The sequence below is a fragment of the Rhipicephalus sanguineus genome, chromosome 3 (genome assembly GCF_013339695.2).
Source record: "Rhipicephalus sanguineus isolate Rsan-2018 chromosome 3, BIME_Rsan_1.4, whole genome shotgun sequence".
In the NCBI taxonomy this organism is placed as follows: Eukaryota; Metazoa; Arthropoda; class Arachnida; order Ixodida; family Ixodidae; genus Rhipicephalus; species Rhipicephalus sanguineus.
The window spans coordinates 136,170,672-136,192,845 of record NC_051178.1 but is presented as its reverse complement, the minus strand read 5'-3'; the positions used below and the strand labels follow the sequence as shown (position 1 = coordinate 136,192,845).

General features: G+C 45.9%; 2 protein-coding genes across 2 annotated transcripts; both read left to right on the top strand.

The window, feature by feature from the left end:
- Positions 1-1,157: 1,157 nt before the first annotated feature.
- On the top strand, positions 1,158-6,293 carry LOC119387230 (sepiapterin reductase). Its single transcript, XM_037654553.2, has 3 exons — positions 1,158-2,042; positions 2,988-3,134; positions 5,481-6,293. The coding sequence occupies exons 1-3, from the start codon at positions 1,499-1,501 to the stop codon at positions 5,597-5,599; spliced, it is 810 nt and encodes a 269-aa protein (XP_037510481.1). The 5' UTR covers positions 1,158-1,498; the 3' UTR covers positions 5,600-6,293.
- An 11,989-nt stretch (positions 6,294-18,282) lies between these two features.
- Positions 18,283-21,704, top strand: LOC119387231 (sepiapterin reductase). The gene is made up of 3 exons (XM_037654554.2): positions 18,283-18,992; positions 19,936-20,082; positions 21,586-21,704. Exons 1-3 carry the CDS (start codon positions 18,449-18,451, stop codon positions 21,702-21,704), a joined length of 810 nt encoding a protein of 269 aa, XP_037510482.1. The 5' UTR covers positions 18,283-18,448.
- The last annotated feature ends 470 nt before the right edge of the window (positions 21,705-22,174 follow it).

Sequence of the window (22,174 nt, the reverse complement as noted above, 5' to 3'; positions counted from 1 at the left end):
AGTAGGCATTCTAGGATACCACCAAATGTCTTTCATGTTAATGCGAGGTGACCCTCACAAGCTTTCGCTGTAGAGTTCCCCGGTTTAATTATTACCTGCATAAATCTGGCTTAATCTCTGTGCAGTTTGCAATGAACCGGATACAATAGAACCGGATACAATGCCGACTGGTTGGCTGGGCTTACAATTTACTACTTGTAGCCTGTTGTCGTTTGGAGCGAATCAGGTTGGGGGCAAGCCGCAGTGCTATTATGACTGCGCTACAGAAGTTCATTCAAGCAACAGGAAGAGTACACTACCGACCACTGAAACCAACTTTTTCCCCCTTTTTTTATTATTATATATTTTTTTCAATCGTTATCTTATGGCTTTGTTAATTTCTTAACTCTTTCACTTTTTATTTACATCGCGTTTCGTTCTTATTTATTTTTGAAGTTTCATAGGATTTACATTTCCCTTTATAATTGTCAGTGTGGCCAATCCCCCTCGTGGGTATGAGCAAGTCTCCTTAAGGCGGCAAACAAACAAGCGAACAAACTTTGACACGGCCAACGTTATGCGCACAGTCGTTCGTTTCCTTACGGCGCGGTTGAGGCATGCACCGAGAACCGAATCTAGTGATTATTTGAGACGGCGATGCGCACGGGGTCCTATTACGCTTACGCGTTCTACTCTTGAAGGAGAAGCTCAAGTGTCTTCGAAGTTTTTCTTTCTCCATGTACTCAATGAAGGAGCACGTTGCCGAGGAGCAGTTCACGTACGCTCATGCCCCCTTTGCCCCCCCAAGAGCAAGCATAGTCAAAATACAATGCATATGTTCCCAGCCTCCCTGCCCCCCTGAAGGCACCCACTTGTCGTGGGTGCCCCCCCAGTAAAAAAATTCTGGCGCCGCCCCTCCTCATGCGTGGTACCAGGAATTCACTGCTGGGGATAGGGATTGACAGGAGCGCCGTACAGAGCACAACTGTGGTCACCGTGGTACAGAACGAGCTCAGCTCTGGACGAGTTCAGCCAGATACAGTGCATGGTCCGCGGTCTTCTGCGCATTATTTGTTTTCAAAATACGCGCGCCCAACAAGAAGATGTCGCATAATACATCACGTGAGTTCCGGATAGGTCATGTGCTTTTTTTTTCTTTTGAAGCCGGCGATCCTGCTCCCATTCAAAAGAGAATGCATGAAGCGAGAATTGAGAACATAAAAGAACATCCATTGAGGGCACAGGTGAATAGGGCAACGCAAGTGTTTATCTCCGGTCGTTCAGCTGTCGTAAAAGGCCGTTATAAGTGATAACACCATCAACGGAGCCGACGAATGTTAGGGGTGTTGTCACATTGGCATGGTGTCGGGTGTTGGGCGGCGCTTCTTGAGTGACTTCAAGGTCTTGGGGTCGCTACGCCGCTGCACGTTGAAAGGAGAAAGCTGAGAAAGCTTCGGAGTCCGGACGTTGAGCAGCATTTCGTCACTGAAGCCGTCGGAGCAGTGCGGTAACTACTGCGATGGCGGAATCAACAGGTGACGCAGCGAGCGCATTCTGGAAGAGGAAATACTACGTGATCATAACTGGGGCGAGCGTTGGGATAGGAAGAGCTCTAGCTCAGGCCTTCAGCCGAGAAGTCGCCCAAAATTCCGTGTTAGTCATCACCGGTCGCAACGCCGTGAATCTCAATGAAACCAAGCGTCTCGTCGCCCAAGGTGCGCCCGGCATTGAAGTTGTCGCGCAAGTTATGGATCATTCCACGGCCACGTTTGACGATTACCGAAAGCTGATAACGGACACCTGGTCCAAGATTTCTGCAGCGGACGGCGTTTTGCTGGTTCACAATGTAGGCACGATCGGTGATGTGCGCAAGTATGCGACGCAATTCACCGACGAGAAAGAAATCGATGACTACTTTCATCTCAACGTAACGTCTGTTATGACGCTGACTTCGGCCTTTATTGAAAAGTTCCCGAACAGCTCCAACCTTTCTAGGACCATTATCAACATATCTTCACTTGCCGCTGTCAAGCCAATGGCTGGCGCGGGCATTTACTGCACTGGTAAGAAAATGCGTTTTTATCAAGTGGAATTCACCATACTACGCTTAGCATAAGATTTGGTAACATAATGAATACATTTAATTTGTACTGTTTAGCTGTAAAATCACAAAATGAATGCGACGACAATTACATAGCGAAATAAAGTTATTTCACTAATTATAAATTATGAATTTAATTACATGGCTTTTAACAGTAATGCTTAAAGCGTAATATTGTTAAAAAATTATTCTGACTTCATTTCAATGTTCAAATAGTGCTTCGCAGAATCTACTAATAGCTGCCACATCCTCGACACAGAAAATAGTGTGTGATACTTGGTGCATCCCAAAATTATGTATTAATTGTAAATTACAGTTGTTGCAACATAATATCGCACATTTTGAAACATTATCAATCTGCAAAATACACTTCTTCAATGGAGTATCACCCTCATTTTATCAACACGTGATCATTGTTAAGTTTCTTTAATTTTGTGTATTTTATGGTCTTGGTGAAAAAATTCTGCTTTCTCGATTTTCTTGAAGTCTGTTATTTTGCAGAGTGGAAAAGCTATAAAGTCACACTTTTCTGTCCTTGTATTTACACACCTATGTTTCTTATGCAATCTTGCATCTTTGCGCTTTCAACCATTGCAGCCAAAAGTTTATTTTTACTTTGAGTATCATATACGTAGCTGCCTTGTTATGTGTATGATATGAAATGGGTCGTCGGCCTACTTTTCTGGATTTTCATTAAAACTTTTGTATTTCTGTCAATAAAATTATGTACACCTGTGTAAAAGGGCTTCAATAAATGCAGGTGCTACAAAACCAGTGAATGCTTTCTTTTTTACGCTACTAAAACATGGGCAGCCTGTTTCTTTGCCTTAGTACTTCTGTGCAAGCAGATACAATGCTTGTGTGTGTGTGTCTTTCTTAACATTTTCTTTTGTATCGATGCTTTCAGGGAAAGCTGCTCGACAAATGTACATGAGGATTATCGCTGCAGAAAATCCCACGGTGACGGTGCTGAACTATTCACCGGGCCCTGTAGACACGGCAATGCAGCGAGCATTGCACCACGGAGTGAAGGAGATTGCTGAAGTGGCAAGAGGTAAAAGAAAGGATGCATCCACGCACAGAAACATGCTTCAACACATTAATGTGCACTGATATCTGTGCTAACTAAATGATATCGACATACAACTTAGTTTTACTTAAAATTTATGGTTATTGTGAAACCTGCAATAATTCCTCTGTTAAGAAGAATGGGTGCTAAGGGAAAGGGCACACAGTTGAATTATGATTAGACAGAGTGTTGAGATAATGAAATTCAGTGCATAGGATGCGTGTGGCTGACATAAAACAAAGCTGCACTAGGAGGTGTTAGGTTTAGAATAACAGAGATCTGAGCTAGTTGGTAAGTATTCACGTTAAAAGACAGGGTGTGCAGACACGGGCACAAGAGAGAAGTCAAGACACCACAAACGCCGTGGTGCTTGTGGTGTCTTGACTTCTCTTGTGTCTGTGTTTGCACATCCAGTGTTTTAATGTGTGTTATCTTATCAACAGCAAAGAAAATAAACAGGGACAAGAAAAAATTACAAGTGAAGCTCTGACCTTCAACTGAGGTTTATTGTCAAGATGCGGGATAATACAAGAAAATCATGGCATAAAAGAACAACAAAAATGACATATACTGAGCAAATTGTGACGTTGTTGCTCAGTTAGGTGTATTGTTGGGTAGTGATTTGTCAGCAAAAGAATTAACCTTTTTTGCCCCATGTGCACGGCTGAAACATGTGATATAGGTTCTCATACTGTATATAATTTTTGTTGCTCAGTCATCTCGCAATTTTCTTATATTCTGTTGCTTGACTGCTGACCCAGAGGTCGCAGGATCGAATCCCGGCCGCAGCGACCGCATTTTCGATGGAGGCGAAGATGCTTGAGTCCTGTGTACTTAGGTTTAGGCGCATGTTAAAGAACCCCAGGTGGTCAAAATTTCCGGATACCTCCACTGTGGTGTCTCCTCATAATCATATCGTGGTTTTAGGATGTTAAACCCCAGAAATTATTATATCTTATATTCTGTTGTATTTTCACAGTAAACTTCAGTTAAAAGTCGGATTTTTGTCCGCTTTTTACAGCGAAAGCTGTTATGAGATCATTTCACCGGCCGTTTTTGGCGCCGTAGTTGTCCGCCGCCGCCGGTGTTCGTAACCAGTATCGCTCGAAATTAAAAAAAAAAAAAACGAAATAAGAAAAAAATTTCAGGATGGAACGAGGTTCGAACCGGGGCCCTCTGCGTGGGAGCCCAGTATTCAACCTCTGAGCCATGCTGGTGCTTGAAACTGCTTTGCAAAAAGGTCCTATACAGGCTTCATGTTGGGAAGGAACCACATTAGCATATGTAATATAGCGTGGTAGAAGAGTAAAATAAGCACCAAGCGTCGCACAACGCGAATTCTGTAACCAGACGTCACACAATGCGAATTGCGCGAGTAGTTTGTTGAATGCTTCCAACCCATTACAAAGGGCTCTGCCATAATTCTTCATCGTCATTAGGCACAGCATCAACAAAGTGCGCATAATGCCTTACATGCGTTTAGCAGGTACCAACGCTCTCCGTAGAATGACGAAAAATGGCACAGTGCCTGCTGCCCTACATCTAAAAAATTACAATGATTTATAGCATAGAGCGTTCCTCGCAAGTGCGCTTGTATTCGTTGCCAAGGAAGCCCATAAGCGCATGATCCACTTCCTCGGGGTCTCAGTAAAATTACAAATATTTATAGCGTAGTGGGTTCCTCGCAAGTGCACTTGTATTGGTTGCCAAGGAAGCCCATAAGCACATGATCCATTTCCTCGGGGTCTCAGTAAAGTTCTTCGCCCCCCCCCCCCCGTCTCTCTCCCACGTCAACGTATGTTATACAGCATGACGGGAGAGGGAAATAGCGACCGGGCGTCACCCAATGCAAATTACATAACTGGTGGGCTGTTTAAAGATTCCAACCCATTACAAAGGGCTGAGCCATAATTCTTCATCGTCATCAGTCGTCGTGTCAACAAAGTCCACATAATGCCTTACAGACGTGTAGCTGGTGCCTCGCTTCTCCGCAGAATGACGAATAATGGCTTATTAGGTGCTTCCCAACTTCACAAAAATTGTGATTTATGGCGTAGTGGGTACCTTTCTAGTGTACTTGTATTGTAGCCCCAAGAGAGCTTAACGGGCTCTAGAAACGCCGCTCTTCCAGCTTTCGCTGTGACTGTGCTGCAGTTTCAGCGCAGGCCTGGCATTTTTTTCTCTTGTCTATGTGTTCTGATGCTGTTTTTACAATTTAACATGTGTTGGGGTAATTGAGAGAGGCCTTTGTACTGAAGTTGATGTATAAAAAGATGGTGATTGTGTAGTGAATGGATGAGATTGATTTTTTTATTGTCTTTTACCTTTCAGGTGCGGTTGAGGCTGGTAGTATTCTAACACCGGATGCCACATCTCTTAAGCTGGTTAAAATTCTTGGGGATCAGAACTTCCAGTCTGGTGACCATGTCGACTACTACGACCGAACCTAGTGCATTGCGTGTACTTTCTGCGGCCATTCGTTTTGCATGGCATTTCTTGCAGGGTTAAAATTTATAGCACTGTTTCTGAACCTACTTTTAGATATGTTAATTCTGTTCTGCACATTGGTATTGCAAGATGAAGTATTGGAAGCGTACTTACCAACATGAGTCCTGTTCAAGAGCAGCAGCAGGTTTTGTTCTTTGCATGTAATATGAAGTGGCATTATTAATTGATTGCTATCCCATATTGTTAATCACGTTGCAATGCAAGATTGATTAGCAGTTTTTTACAAGCAGGTATGCTTTTGTTTTTGTTGTCTTGCTTTAAAAAATTCAAGAAAATGCATCTTGCATACGGACCACAGTCACATTTATATTTTTATGTGGAGTGAATACTAAAGGGTTGGAACCGCTTTTTCTTTTTTCAATCCTGCTTGGTGTAACCTTTCTCCTTGCTGTAAGTACTTGGGAGCTTTAGGCCACACCTTGTTTTGATACTTCGCTACTTTCAGATTGCCATTGCTACACTGCTGTTTCTTCAGTGCTATACTTTCTTAACTTACTTGTGGTTGTACTGCTGACACCTTGCTTTGGGATTACCTCCAGTGTTCTTGTTGACTGTGCAAATAAATTGTGCCAATGTCTACTTGCGGTCTAAATGCATGTGAACTTGCGTGCATGTATTAAACACTGTGGACGACTATTTGCTCACTGGCCATTATTTCAAAGTCTATAGTTCTAAAAAATCGTACCAACTGCTTATTAGTGGCAGTCGTGTGTGCCTACAAGCAGTATTTTTATCACTATGTATTATTTATAAATTAATTTTAATAGGTCAACTTTTCAGTTATTTATAATCGCTAATATGTCAATTCGAAGTTGCAGGTTGCCTCAAATGACTTCAGAATTTAGCATTTATCTCGTGCTGAAATTAGCCTGGTTGATTTTCCCGAGGAAGAACAAAAAAAAAAAAAATCAAGGCAGCTTCATACTAGATGTGCCAAGCCTGAAGGAAGTGCGGAGCTGGGCGGCCTTCGTTTCTCTTTATTTTTATCTTACCTCTCTCTCTCTTTTTTCTGTCTTTTTCATCTCTGTTTATTTCTATAATTCCTTTCTGTCTTTATGTATTTCCTTCTCTTTTTCGCCCTTTCTATCTTTCTTTCTTGCCTTTCTTTCTCGCTTCCTCTTTCTTTCTATCTCTTGCTCTTGCTCTCTCTTTCTTAAATTCCCTTTCTTTCTCTTTCTTTCTTTCCTTTATTTCTCTCTATGCTATGCTTTACACTCGCATCGCATCTCTCATCGTCACTTCCATTTCACGCCCCCTTCCTATACTGTACTATACATGGCTGTTCTATGTTCTGCTAGCGTGCCTGGATAGCCGAGTGGTTACGACACTCGCCTTCAGATCGATGGCATGCGAGTTTGAATCCCGCCTCGTGAAGGATTTTTTTTCAGCAAGAATCTTTCTCTTTCTTTATATCTTTCTTTCTGTTTCTCTGTACTCGTTCTCTCGCCCATCAGAGTTATTGCATCCCACGACGGACAAATCGGCGCACGTGTCCTGGGAGCGAAGCAGGGAAATATGAAATAGACGCGAGCTAAGGCGCCGCTATTCGAGCGCTTTCAAGCGAACTTCGACGAGAAAAATCGAGATTGTCTTTCGCACGAACAGTTGTGATAATCTTTTATTTATATGCATGTATTTATTTATTGTGTAAATGCCGTCACGCATCTGAGTGACGGAGAAACGTAACCTCTAAGCAGCTAAATAATTAAAATAGGTTACTGTCGCCGGTTGGGCAAACTTTGACAGCGGCTTCTTCCTGTAGCCAGGATCAGTCCAAACAAACTTCGCTGGTAAATGTCGACGTGTACCGCCACGTGCCTCCTCTGGCGAGCAGTTTTCGTTTGCGAGGATGCTCTTTGTCAGGAGCATCCCGAAGAAATATTTTTCATGGACATTTGCTGCACCGATATTGAGATTTGTAGCGTTAAAAGTTGAACATTTGATTCTCAATAGGAAAAAAAATCGAGACGACCATAATGTTCGACTTCTCGTGCAGCGTGAGCACTGAATGCATGAATGAGCCACACTTTTTGTAGCATTAGCTACACTGGCCTAGCCGAGCCAGTTTCGCGTGGATCCTCAAGAGCCGTGCTGCGCATGCGCGAGGATCAGTGATGTCACGCACCGGAGCCGGCAGCTCCCGCGCCCTCCGCCGCCGCCGGTCTGCGCTTTCCAGAGGAGTGACGTCGTAGCCTTGGCAGACGTATTGGCGCCGGCGCGCGCGCAGCTATTCGCCTTCGCTGTGCAGTCGCCGTCTGACACTGCGCTGGAGCCGCTTGATAGCGCCTTTGACTGGCGTTTGCTAGAGTCACTGTATATGCTACCTTTAGGTAGCAGAGTTGCGCATAGGTCTGGCTAGCAACCACAGCTATGCGGTGAAGTCTCACTCCGTTTTTGCGGGGGACATGCCTACCGTGTCGCCGACTGACATGTCTGGCGTGTCGAAGACCGGCAGGGGCGTAGCCAAGGCATAGAGTTTCCTAAAATTAACTAGAGGGGACTCTGACGCTGCGATCGTTCAGCTACCATGGGAATGATGGGTAGTACACAAATTTGCCTAGTCTTCGTGCTTGCGGCTTCAAACGTACTTGTGGCTTTGTTTATTGCTGTGTTTTGGCGTTCGTTTCGGAATAAAGAATAGACCGTTGTGAACTTCGTGACCAGGTTTGATTTGGTTAGCCTAAAAAAGTTAGAGTGGTGAAGTGGAACTGCTGACTTTTGCTGAATTTAGTTTTGCGACAAAGCGGATGCAGCCGACGCGGAGCCAAACGGAGCCGAAAGAACGAAGTTTAGACAAATTTGTGTACTACCCATCATTCCCATGCTGGCTGAAGCGTCATGCGTTGCAGCTCCCATAGACACTAGCGCCAGAGTTCCCTCTAGTAAGTATTGTAGGAAACTCTATGAGCCAAGGGGGGGGTTGGGGGGTTCAAACCCCCCCCCCCCGAAATTTTTCAGTTTTGCTTGCGTATATAGGCATGCACACATACAAACGCACGCACGAACATACATAAAGTATGGTTGAACCCCCCCCCCCCCCCCCGAAAAAAATTTCTGGCTACGCCCCTGAAGACCGGCAATTATCAATGACTGTCGATGACTAGTGTTAATTCAGTTCGCGGCCGCGGCGGCGTCGAGAAATACAGAAATTGTCCCGAGCGGCAGCTTCTCCGCAATGCATGGTTGCTAGCGGCATTTGGAAGACAGATGCGCAACTCTGCTACTAAAGTAACTAGCGTTTGCCAGTGTGGTATAGCTATGGAGAAGGAGAGCGCAAATGCTGCTCAACGGCGCAGAAGAACGGAGAAGCTTAATTCATCGGATCCCGAAGTATATTTGCCTGGCAAAATAAATATACATGTGCCACATAATACGTATACCGTGTGTGTGTCATTGGAGCAGCAGTATAAGCATGATAATCAAGGTAATCCTAGACAATCAGGAAAACTAAAAATAATTAGCTGAACCTTTGCTAACGGTACGTTATCCTGGCATAGCCGAGCTAAGCCACTGCAACATATTTTCTTAGTTTTTATTTATTTTTATTTTTTATTTGTAGCCCCGCCACGGTGGTCTAGTGGTTGTGGCGCTCGACTGCTGACCCGAAGGTCGCGGGATCGAATCCCGGCCGCGGCGGCTGCATTTTCGATGGAGGCGAAATGTTTTGAGGCCCGTGTATTAAATTTAGGTGCACGTTAAAGAACCCCTGGTGGTCGAAATTTCTGGAGCCCTCCACTACGGCGTCTCTCATAATCACTTGGTTTAGGGACGGTAAACCCCAGCTATTATTATCATTATTATCTTTTTTATTTGTATTATCTTTCCCTACGTGCTTATTTTTCTTTCTTTTGCATATTTCCACGTGGCTCATGCGCGCATCGTTAATCGAATCGTGACCTAACTGACGAGCATGCCATGGTATTGATATCACGACCTATATCAGTCATTTACCCCTACGCAAAATCTGGGATGCTTTAGTCCGAAAGGTTGACTGAGGGGGGGGGGGGGGAGGCTGCTACTTTGAGTTGTCATGCGACGAAAACTGCATCCCCCGGTGTTTTTTTCTTCTAATTATTCCTGACACTTGGTCGGCTATATTTGAAACTATTTCAAACTAAACTTATGCTCTGTTATGATATCTATCATGAATCTTAACTACTGCCATAGGCGTGCGCACGGGGGGGGGGGGGGGGGGGGGGGCTATTCACCTAAGAGTGGGGGGGGGGGCGCGAAGTCAGCCCCACACATTGACATAATAGAGAGGTGGGGGGGGGGGGGGGCGCTGCGACGAACCTTCGCCTAGAGTGCCTCGATGCGCGCGCCCCCGGAGGCGAACGAGCGCATCGAGGCACTCTACCTTCGCCCCCCCCCCCCCCCCCCCTGAAGGGGAGCCCTGCGCACGCCTATGAACACTGCCACCTTTTTTATACGCTCCTATTTTTCGCAGAAACGCTGCCTAAACCGGAAGTCTGCAGGTGAAGCGAAAGTGCTGCGAAAGAAACGAGAATGTAGTCGCTCGGTGCTCGCGCCACGAAAAATGGCATCGAACTTAGAAAACGCAGCACGAGGAGGCCATTGAATATATTAAAGATTTAAAGAAAAATATGATTACATATAACTAAAATATTCCTTGTACCACGACGTCGGAACGCATACTTCGCAGCCCTAAAAGGGGGTGGGGTGGGGGGCGGAGGTCAGACGATGTTTTCAATGAAGCCTTAGCGCTGAATACACAGGGACCAAGGAAGAGGACAGGACGTGCGCTCTCACAACTGATTTTAATGCCGAAACGTGCTGTACTTATACCTAAGATGAAGACAGCAAAAAAAAAAAAAAAGTTCTGTCCTTTTCCTTGGTCCCTGCGTGTTCAGCACTATGGCTTATTTTAATGCACCAAACCAACTAGCCCAGAAGTCTCTTCTCTTTGGTGTTTCCAAAGTGAGCGTAGCTCGCATATAATGCTGTCACATTAAGAAAAAAAAAAAAGAGGATGCTCTACAAACGTCAAAGTTTATCGCATCCAAAATGAAACTTTCTTCTGTTACGAATTTCTCGTTAAAAATAACAATAAAGCGCAAATGCAGTTCACAAGTGCGCATGAATGCAAGGGACACTTAGACATTTAACAGTTGGGAGCAAATTCGAACGAAAATTTGCGGTACGGGAAATAATCATTCGAGAATGCGTTTCGTCCGCTTGCGCCTGATGCACAGCTGGAGCTACAGCTGGTCCCTTGCGTTTAGTAACCGCGCGCTTATAAGCTATTGGTTAGAAACGTCTGTGGTACTTAGAATTAGGTCACGTCGAACAACCCCAGGTGATGGAAACTTACGTGAGATTTTTCGAATATGGCACCCTTTGAATCCCGTGGTCTTGCTTTTGAATGCCAGAATGGGTGAATGAATTGGTAGTTTTCTATCACGCGCGGTAACGCGAACGGGTGCATACGCGAATATGGGTTTCGGCAAAATCCAAGTATACAGATTGTAGTACTCGTGAGTCCTCGTAACGCTTGCTACTTGCCCTGTGTCAGTGGTTTTCAGGAGAGGAAAGACGCATATTTCTGCAACCTATGCACCTTTTTAACGAAGGCTCCCCGGGTGCCACCACAGTTCCCTCAGGGCTGCTGTAAATACGCGTGAGCCCCCCGAAAATGCACTGCCGAGGCAGCGACGTCGGCGTGCATCAACCTTTGCACCCACGCGCAACAGTCCAGAAAGGAGGTGGTCCCTCCATCCCTTGAAATGATAAGGGGAGCACGGTGCAGCGCAGCGTTGTCGAAGAGGGGAAGGAGAATAAAGCGGAAAGGAGAGGTCACCTTTTCGAAGAAATGAGTACACAATACCGAGCACCACGCCGGGGTACCTCTCTCCCCATTAGAAGATGCCCGCGGCACTGGGGATCGAACCTGAATTGAAGGCGGACGCCCACCGCTGCGGTCTTGCCCTGTGTTCTTCCTTATGTGTATTCGTTTCATCTCTGATGATGATGATGATGATCTCTTACTAGTGGCGCTTACCCACAAAGGGGCGAACTTTTTCCTTCTATGGTTATCTTTGTCTTCCCTTCCCTCACCCACACCAAAAAAAAAAAAAATGACATCTAATAATTTGATTTATCTTCACACGTAAGCGTCTCGTACAAACGAGCGCGCTTATTTTTGTCCCCGTCTGTGTTATTTGTTTTACTTTCCTATCTTCTCTTCCTTTCCTCTATGTTTCCCCCTTCCCGAAGGAGCCGGCAGGCGTTGCGCCCCTTTAAGTAGCAACTATTAGCCTGTTCCCTCCCTAATATATATCCTCTGCTTCCTTATGTGTGGGAACCAAATAGTAGTAGTAGTAGTAGTAGTAGTAGTAGTAGTAGTAGTAGTAGTAGTAGTAGTAGTAATAATAATAATAATAATAATAATAATAATAATAATAATAATAATAATAATAATAACAGAACAGCGCTTCTGTGGCTCTCGTACGTGTAAGGTGCAAGTTCGAAAAAAAAAAATCGAAGACGAAGCGCGAGCTGTGAAAAAGAGCTTCGTTTTTTTTTCACACATTTGATCGAGCACCAACATTTGCTATATAATTGGTAATGCTTCTTTTCTGTAACATCCCTTATTCTAAAGTTCCATAACATTTTATAAAACCGCTCAATTCTTGGCCAATCACCCACAGCGGGTGTGAGCCATAGTTATAGGTGAACGAGAAGAAGAACAGGAACGTGCTTCGCGTACGTGCTTTGCGCGTTGGCACGTTCCGATCTCGCGGCACCAAGCTGTTAACCCATTTTACGAAGGACGCCGTGAAGGCTGGATAATCTTCGCGCACCAAGGCAAGATGCATGGCTCTAACAAAAAGCTCGTTGACTCTGGCGCCAAGCATCCCTCGAGCACCCCGAAAGAGAGGCCGTTCATAGGCAGCATCGGGCACTCGTCCGACGCCACGTACGACGTCAGTAAGACTCGGAGCGTGGAAAGTGCACCGCCTGCGGAGCCTCTATCCTTTGTTCATCGCCCGAACGACTCAAGCCGGACCCAGAGCGGAGGAAGCGCGCCGCTTGCGCCACCAGCAGCGCGCGTACCGTCTCACGCTTTCACCTGGCCGATGACGGCCAGTACGGAGTCGAAGAAACCGACGTCGGCACCGGAGCTGTCATTGGCCAGCACCAAGAAACAGCCTCCCCATGGACCGCCAGAACAACATTCCCATCAGCCTAGTGAGAAGCCTGTACCAGCTGTGACCGATGCTCCGCGCAGCGACTCTTCGGTGGGTTATTACATACCAGATACCAGGTCATTTACCATCTGTAAACAAGCCACGTTACCGCCACTCATTCAAAGCCAGCAAGTAGAGCCCTTGCCGCTGGTAGTCCGACCCAATCCACTGCCAACGGAGGTCGGGTCTTCTGCCAACCAGACAGAGGGTCCCTCTAGCGTTGCTCGGTCGTACGTCTTTGCCATGGGCTTTCCTGTGAAAAAGCAGGGTCCGAACATCGCACCGTCCGCCGCAGAGGCTCCAGGAAGGACTTCAACCAGCGAACGTCAAGCTCAACCGCCGGCCGCGCAAGAGATCATTACACAGCCGCACACAGGCGAAGTTCCGATGAGAGCACTGACTGCTGAAAGTACGCCTCGGTCTGTCGAAACTTCTCGCCTCTTGCTGGAGCAATTCGACCTCAACAACCGTGAGGTGGCAGTCCCTCAAGGCATGCCGTCTTCGGACTCTCAACCGCAACCTGCGATGCTCGCGACCCCCGGACGTCAGATGATTCAACAATATTCGGCGGACGTACGCAAACCAAGAACCGCCAAGGGCAACATCAGTGGGAACATCACGCTGGCAGACATGGCGCAGTCATTCAAGGGTAAAAACTGGATGATGCAGCCGAAAAGCGCCGATATTGGTGCAAAAATGCCAGAAGCCAGTAGTCCTGTCACCGGCACCCCGCAACAGCTTCAAGCTGTCGAGGAGGAGCCGGAAGAGGACACTAGTGTATTGTACAAGCAGCGTTATTTCTACCCGGTGGCGTTCTGCGTATTAATGGTTTTCATGCTGGCGCTCATCATTTTGCTGTGGCAGTTTGAGGGTAAAACGGAAAAACTGGTACCTACGTGCTCTTCGCCCAGCTGTGTTCGAGATGCCCTGTACCTGGACAATCTGTTGTCGTGGGAAGAAGAGAAGCCATGTAACGATTTCTATAGTTTCGTGTGCAGTCGCTGGACCAGCCAGTTCGCCGTCAGCTCGTTTTTCACCGATGATGTTTCTATCGATGACGACTATGCCGTGTACATGGAACGCAGGCTGCACGCGTTGATCCAAAACAAGCGCGGGCCGATGAGCGATCTGCATGCCAAGTGTATGAACTATAAGCTCATCGACGACGTAGGCTGGGAGCCACTGTTGGAGTTGCTGTTCCACGTGTCTCTCGAGGGATTCCCGCTCACCCCACCGATACGCAAAATCTCCGTTTGGAGAACAGCGGCGAAAGTGGTTCGGAAGACGGGCACCGCGGCGCTGTTTAGCGTTGGAGTCGCCTCGCATCCTACGGAAGCCGCCAAGGACGTGGTGTCCGTAGGGCCACCAGAGATGCTCACGTCCGGCGCCGTTCGCCTTGACATCAACCACGCGATAAGCCTCTACACCTCGTCCGTGTTCTCGGCGAAAAGAGCGCTGAGCAAGCAATTTGTGCCGCCGGTGTATGCCACCGATGTGGTCAGGTTCGCCACAAACCTCGAAAAGCTCGGCGAGTGGAGGCCCCACACGGGCGGCGATGCCAAGATGGACGTCGCAAATGCGCAGTCGCCGCTTCTCGAGTTTCTGACCGAAGTGTTCGGTGACACCAATACATCGATATTCACCGGGGAGGGAACGGACGTGCTGATTGAGTCGCCAGGCATCGTTAACAATGTTATAAAGCTAGTAAAAGGCGAACAGACGCACACGGTTCTGAACTACCTGTGCGTACGACTCATGATTCAGACGTCGGCGCTTATTCCAGATTCGGATCTCACGAATTTCTACGCGACGCTAGTCTACGGCTCACGCCGGAGCGCTATGGGTCGCTGGGAGCTCTGCGTTCGCGTCGTGGACAGGGCGCTTTTTCCGCTTGTCGCCGCGTCCCTCCTGACCCAGCTGCGAACGCCCGTGGCCAAGTATGACGACCTTGCTCGCGGCATAAAAGCCGCGTTCCAGCGGACCACCGACGCATCGCCGTACCTAGACGTCGCCTCAAAAGGTGCCGTACGCAATCTTCTGGCCGGCACCGATATGCGCGTTTTTAGCCCGCAATGGGTGACCGAGCCTAACCTCGTCACCGCCTACGAACACAGCCTACCGGCCATAAAGGAAGATGCGAATGCGCTCGAGACGTACATGGCCCTCCACGAGTACACCTTTCTGGACTCCCTGGCGCGTGGCTCCGCGCAGCGCTGGCGTAGGTCATTCTTCGCCTTCGACTGCTGGTACGAGCCCCAGCCAAACACCCTTTACGTGCCTCTGCTGGTTTTCAACGTGTTGGAAGATTTCTCTGAAGGCACGAACCCGCTGCAGATCCCGCGGGCTGATCCCCGCGTGGGCAAATGTCTATTCGACATGCTCATGCTGCATCTACCAGCCGACGTAACCCTCGACGACGCAACGGAAAAGGAAGGCGATAACTGGCTCACGCCATCGACGCGCGTCAAGCTCCAGGACGCCGAGTCGTGCCTAACAGGTGTGCAGACGTCGGATGTCACCGGATTCGATCGGTTCCGCGACGTACTGGCTCTTCGTGCCGCGCGCAGTCACTTTCAGGACAAGGCACATGGCATGTCACTTCGCCTGAAGAACGGCCGTGTGCTTACGGAAGACGAGCTCTTCTTCGTCATGGCCGTGCTACAGGCGTGTAGGAAGAGCGCCAGCCATGAGCTGCGCACCGAGGCCGGTTACGGGTGGCTCGTGGCCTTACGCAACAGTAACGATTTTTCCGCTTCGTACAACTGTTCTAGCGACGACCCGATGAACCCAGAACACAAGTGTGTTGGCTAGTTTTTCAGTGCTGAGCTCACTGCATTTGACGTTTTAGCTGATTGACGTCCCGTGGCGTCGTTCGTATAAGTATATATACAGTATTTGGTGCCTATAAAAGCATCGTCCTACTTTGCTGTCGCCGTTCTTACTCCGTCACAAACACGTATACACAGCTGGACACGGGGAGATACAAGAAAATGGAAGCTCTATGGTGCGACTGTAATAGGCCTCTCTGTTACGTACAAAACGATATACCTCGTATATGTCCTGCATGCGCCCATGCGTAATCCCAAATGGCCGTACGAAATCTATAAAAACCTGTATGCTCTCGTATAACCTTGCGACTTGGTTATGGTAGGAAGACAGAGGAAGAGAGAGAGAGAATGAATTTTTAAGCGAACACTATTCCGCTAATCTGAAAGAAGCCATGTCCAGAAGTTCAGCGTTTTGTAGGAACGCTAAATAAGAAATAGCGGCAGATCTCGCGCATTATGGTAATCGATTTCATGCGAAGCAGTCGGCGAGTAGCCTATGCTAGATTTTCGCTTTGAGCCAAGCGTTACGAGGTGGATCGACGTCTTTGTGTAAATTTAGTAGTTGTGAAGCACATTGTCGGCTTGCAAGGCATTGCAAGGCACGTCGAACACACTGGCACGTAAAGGATAGCTTATGGTCCGACGTAACGTCTGCACTTTCGTTAGAGCAGAGATGAAAGCTTTATCGCAACAATGTGCACGCTACGGTGGGACGATGTTTACTGATAAGCAGCATTCGTCGATATGTCAATAATTTCGCCATCATAAGTTTATTAATACAAGAGAAAGTCGAGGTCAAATTTCCAATTTTGAATTTCGCGCTGAAGTTTCCACGCGTGTCGTCACGAATTTAAACTGTATTCGTCATATTTTGGGGACATTGGCTCAACAAAATTTCCTGAAACTTGGTATGTCAAATCTATGACCCCCTCAGAGGTCAATGTACTTCATTTTTACCAATTAGAAACTACGGCCCCAGTAGACGCCATCAGAATCTATGACGTCACGGCGTTCGGCGCGCAAAAATGAAGGTGGCGTCGTCACCCCTATTCAAAAATTGTCGCGTGCATCTTCGGGTCTGATCCACCTCCATCTAGTAACGTTGGTCTGATCTAACCGGGATGACGGTTTCCTGCGCGCCCGGTGCGCTCAGTTTCGGTTTCGCCTAAACTTGAATTTCAGTGGTTAGTATCTCAAATTACGTGCGTTTTTCGCCATTTAAAAGAAATAGGCATGTCATAAATTGTCACGTTCCACAACTTTTCGATATAAAGAACCGCCCTTAATCAAGACAATAATTAAAAAGTTGATTAACTAATTTTCGTTAATTACTCATATGAATGTAACTTTCGGTGCGGTAAAATTTTTCCGCCTCGGCGTTGAGTTCCTCTGCGAAGATGACAGGGGCCTGACTGTCATAGCATTTTTACAAAAATATTGTATTGTCTAAAAAAGAAATTTACCCTGCATATGTCCCACATTTTATCTCGAAAAAAAAACGCATTTTTTTATGTGGGGCAAGCTATTTGGAGAAATTTTACGAGGGACAAGTACTGAACTTATTTTGCTTCTTGTATATCTTCTTCAGGCGCAACGTCCACATATGTGGACGCAACTTGTTTTTGCCAGTTTTTCGGACGAGTCGGAAAGAAAGCGCAAGATGCATTGCGCATAGCATCAATTGAACCTTCTTCATAGTCAACGTGTCTTGACTTGACCTCAGTGTGCTAAGTATGACCATAACTGATCACATTGGTGAAGGCACTAACGTGATCGACGTGTCGCTCAACATGCCACGTTCTAGGACCAACGTCATAAGTATTACTTTTCTCTGCACGAAATGAACACGACCAAAAACAAATTGCGCATGCATTTTGAGCCAGCAATTTCCTAATTCTGATAAAAAATGGAACATCGCTGACAGCGGAGTAAATAAATATTCAATTATCATCTGAATAATATTAATTAGCAAAACTCGCATAAAACAACACATTACTTTATTTTCTTTCTTGGAATGTAATATTGAGTGCCTTAGAATTACGTTGTGCGAAATTGAGACATTTGCAGACAGTGCATCATAATACGTAAGATCACGGGAGTTCCAGTAAGGTCTTCTTTTTTCTTTTAGCAGAGTCCATGGCAGAGACTTTGTCTGGGCAACTTGGTGCGACATTTGCAAAATAGAACAGCACGAAGGACGAGACGAAAGATAACCACAGGACGTACAGAGCACGACTGTGGTCATCGTGGTACATAACGAGCTCAGCTACACTGCATCTTCTGCGATGTTTAGTTAATTCGCAGCAGGTACTTTTGGTTTCGTTATTTTGGCCGGCATGCCAGGCACAGTGCATGGTCGCGGTTTTTTTTCTTCTTTTTTTGCTTGTCCGGTAGCCGGCGATTGTGCCTTCCATTCAAAAGAGAATGCCTGAAGCGAGAATTGAGAACATAAAAGAACATCCATTGAGGGCACAGTTGAAGAAGGCAACGCAAGTGTTTCTCTCCGGTCGTTCAGCTGTTGTAAACGGCTGTTAAAAGTGATAACACCATCCGACCACGGAGCCGATGAAAGTTAGGGGTGTTAGATTAGCGTTGTGTCGGGTGTTGGGCGGTGCTTCTTGAGTGACTTCAAGGTCTTGAGGTCGCTACGCCGCTGCACGTTGAAAGGAGAAAGCTTCGGACATTGAAGACGAACTGATTGGGCGGCGCAGCATTTCTTCACTGAAGCCGTCGGATCTTCGCGGTAACTACTGCGATGGCAGAATCAACAGGTGACGCAGCGAGCGCATTCTGGAAGAAGAAATACTACGTTATCATAACTGGGGCGAGCGTCGGAATAGGAAGAGCTCTAGCTCAGGCCTTCAGCCGAGAAGTCGCCCAAAATTCCGTGTTTGTCATCACCGGTCGCAACGCCGAGAATCTCAATGAAACCAAGCGTCTCGTCGCCCAAGATGCGCCCGGCGTTGAAGTCGTCGCGCAAGTTATGGATCATTCCACGGCCACGTTTGACGATTACCGAAAGCTGATAACGGACACCTGGTCCAAGATTTCTGCAGCGGACGGCATTTTGCTGGTTCACAACGTAGGCACGATCGGTGATGTGCGCAAGTATGCGACGCAATTCACCGACGAGAAAGAAATCGATGACTACTTTCATCTCAACGTAACGTCTGTTATGACGCTGACTTCGGCCTTTCTTGAAAAGTTCCCGAACAGCTCCAACCTTTCTAGGACCATTATCAACATATCTTCACTTGCCGCTGTCAAGCCAATGGCTGGCGCGGGCATTTACTGCACTGGTAAGAAAAGGCATTTTTATCATGTGGAATTCACCATACTACGCTTAGCATAAGATTTGGTAACATAATGAATACATTTAATTTGTACTGTTTAGCTGTAATATCACAAGATGAATACGAAGACAATTCACATAGCGAAATAAAATTATTTACAGTAGTTATAAATTATGAAATTAATTACATGGTTTTTAACAGTAATGCTTAAAGCGTAATATTGTTAAAAATTATTCTGACTTCATTTCACTGTTCAAATAGTGCTTCGCAGAATCTACTAATAGCTGCCACATCCTTGACACAGAGTGTGTAATACTGCATCCCAAAATTATGTATTAATTGTAAATTACAGTTGTTCAAACATATTATCGCACATTTTGAAACCTTATCAATCTGCAAAATACACTTCTTCAATGGAGTATCACCTGCATTTTATCAACACGTGATCATTGTTAAGTTTCTTTAATTTTGTGTATTTTATGGTCTCCGTGAAAAAATTCTGCATTCTCGATTTTCTTGAAGTCTGTTATTTTGCAGTGGAAAAGCGATGAAGTCACATTTTTCTGTCCTTGCATATACACACCTATGTTTCTTAATGCAATCTTGCATCTTTGTATGCATCTGTGCGCTTACAACATTGCAGCCGAAAGTTTATTTTTACCTTGAGTATCATATACGTGGCTGCCTTGTTATGTGTATGGTTTCAATTGGGTCGTCGGCCTACTTCTCTGGATTTTCATTAAAACTTTTGTATTTCTGTAAATAAACTTATGTACACCTGTGTAAAAGGGCTTCAATAAATACGGGTGCTGCAAAACCAGTGAATGATTTTTGTAACACTGCTGAAACATGGGCAGCCTGTTTCTTTGCCTTAGTACTCCCGTGCAAGCAGATGCAATGCTCGTGTGTGTGTCTTCCTTAACATATTCTTTTATATCGATGCTTTCAGGGAAAGCTGCTCGACAAATGTACATGAGGATTATCGCTGCAGAAAATCCTACAGTGACGGTGCTGAACTACTCACCGGGCCCTGTAGACACGGCAATGCAGCGAGAATTGCACCACGGAGTAAAGGAGCTTGCTGAAGTGGCAAGAGGTAACAGAAAGGATGCATCCACGCACGGAAACGTGCTTCAACGCATTCATGTGCACTGACATCTGTGCTAACTAAAGGATATCGGCATGCAACTTAGGTTTGCTTAAAATTTATGCTTATTGTGAAGCCTGCAGTAATTCCTTCGTTAAGAAGAATGGGTGCTAAGGGAAAGGGAACACAGTTGAATGATGATTAGACAGGGTGATGAGATAATGAAATTGAGTTCGTAGGATGGGTGTGGTCGACATAAAGCAAGGCTGCACTAGGAGGTGTTAGGATTAGAATAACAGAGATCTGAGCTAGATGCAATGTAAGTATTCATGTTAAAAGACAGGGTGTGCAAACACGGGCACAAGAGAGAAGTCAAGACACCGCAAACGCCGTGGTGTTTGTGGTGTCTTGACTTATCTATTGCGTCCGTGTTTGCATGCCCAGTGTTTTAATGTGTGTTAGGATATTATTTCTTTGGGCGAGTTGGTGATATATGTTAAATCTTATCAACAGCGTAGAAAATAAACAGGGACAAGAGAGGATGACAGGCGAAGCTCTGACCTTCAACTGAGGTTTATTGCCGAAATTCAGAAGAATACTGCAAGAAAATCATGGCATAAAAGAACAACAAAAATGACATATACTGAGAAAATTGTGAAGATGTTGCTCGGTTAGGTGTATTGTTGGGTATTGATTTGTAAGGAAAAGAATTCAACCTTTTTGCCCCATATGGACGGCTGACACATGTGATGTAGGTTCTCAACTATATATAATTTTTGTTGTTCGTTCATCTCACAATTTTCTTATATTATGTTGCTGAAACGCTGACCTGAAGGCAGTGGCGTAGCCTGGGGTGGGGGCACACCGGGCCGGTGCCACCCCTCCCCCCCCCCCCCCCCGATTTTTTTTTTTTTTTGCCATGGCATACAGAGCGCAAAATGACACTCGACCACATCTGCCTGCCCGGCCCCCTCTTCAGATCAAGAAGGTGCCCCCCCCCCCCCCCCAAAAAAAAAAAATTCTGCCTACGCCTCTGCCTGAAGTTCGCGGGATCGAATCCCGCCCGTGTCGGTCGCATTTTCAATGAAGGCGAAAATGCTTGAGTCCTGTGTACTTAGATTGAGGCGCATGTTAAAGAATCCCAGGTGGAAAAAATTTACAAATCCCTGCACTGTGGTGTCCCTCGTAATCATATCGTGATTTTGGGACATTGAACCCCAACAATTATTATTATCTTAGATTCTGTTGTAATAAGCCTCTCTGTTACGTACAAAACAATATACCTCGTATATGTCCTACATGCGCCCATGCGTAATCCCATGCGTAAACTTCAGATAAGAGTCGGTGTTTTGTCCACTTTTTTTTGTCTGTGTCTTCTGGTGCTGTTTTTACAATTTAACATGTGTTGGGGTAACTGGGAGAGGCACTTGTACTTAGGTTGATGTATAAAAGGATGGTGATTATGTAGTGAATGGATGAGTTTGATTTTTTTTATTGTTTTTTACCTTTCAGGTTCGGTTGAGGCTGGTAGGGTTCTAACACCGGAGGCCACATCTCTTAAGCTGGTTAAAATTCTTAGTGATCAGAACTTCCACTCTGGTGGCCATGTTGACTACTTCGACCGAACCTAGCGAATTGCAAGCATGTGCTTTCTGCAGCCATTTGTTTTGCATGGCATTTCTTGCAAGGTTAAAATTTATAGCACTGTTTCTGAACTTAATTTCAGGTGCGTTAATCCTGTTATGCACATTGATAGTGCAAGATGAAGCATTAGAAGCATACTCACCAACATGGGCCGTGTTCAAAAAGCAATACCAGGTTTTTTTTCTTTCCATGTAGTATGAAGTGGCATTATTAATCGATCGCTATCCCACATTGTTATTAACCTTGCAATGCAACATTTATTAGCAGTCTTTTACAAGTAGGTGTGCTTTTGTTTTGTTGTTTTGCTTTTAAAAATTCAAGAATATCCATCTTGCACATAGACCAAAGTCACATTTCTGTTTTTATGTGGAGTGAATACTAAAGGGCCGGAACCGCTTTTTCTTTTTTCAGTCCTGCTTGGTGTAATCTTTCTCCCTGCTGTATGCAATTGGGAGCT

Bases quoted from the DNA above. Each gene is read 5' to 3' on its own strand.
- LOC119387231 (XM_037654554.2), top strand. From the start codon at position 18,449: ATGGCAGAATCAACAGGTGACGCAGCGAGCGCATTCTGGAAGAAGAAA. The intron at 18,993-19,935 runs GTAAGAAAAGGC...CGATGCTTTCAG, and splicing joins CGCGGGCATTTACTGCACTG to GGAAAGCTGCTCGACAAATG. The intron at 20,083-21,585 runs GTAACAGAAAGG...TTTACCTTTCAG, and splicing joins GCTTGCTGAAGTGGCAAGAG to GTTCGGTTGAGGCTGGTAGG.
- LOC119387230 (XM_037654553.2), top strand. From the start codon at position 1,499: ATGGCGGAATCAACAGGTGACGCAGCGAGCGCATTCTGGAAGAGGAAA. The intron at 2,043-2,987 runs GTAAGAAAATGC...CGATGCTTTCAG, and splicing joins CGCGGGCATTTACTGCACTG to GGAAAGCTGCTCGACAAATG. The intron at 3,135-5,480 runs GTAAAAGAAAGG...TTTACCTTTCAG, and splicing joins GATTGCTGAAGTGGCAAGAG to GTGCGGTTGAGGCTGGTAGT.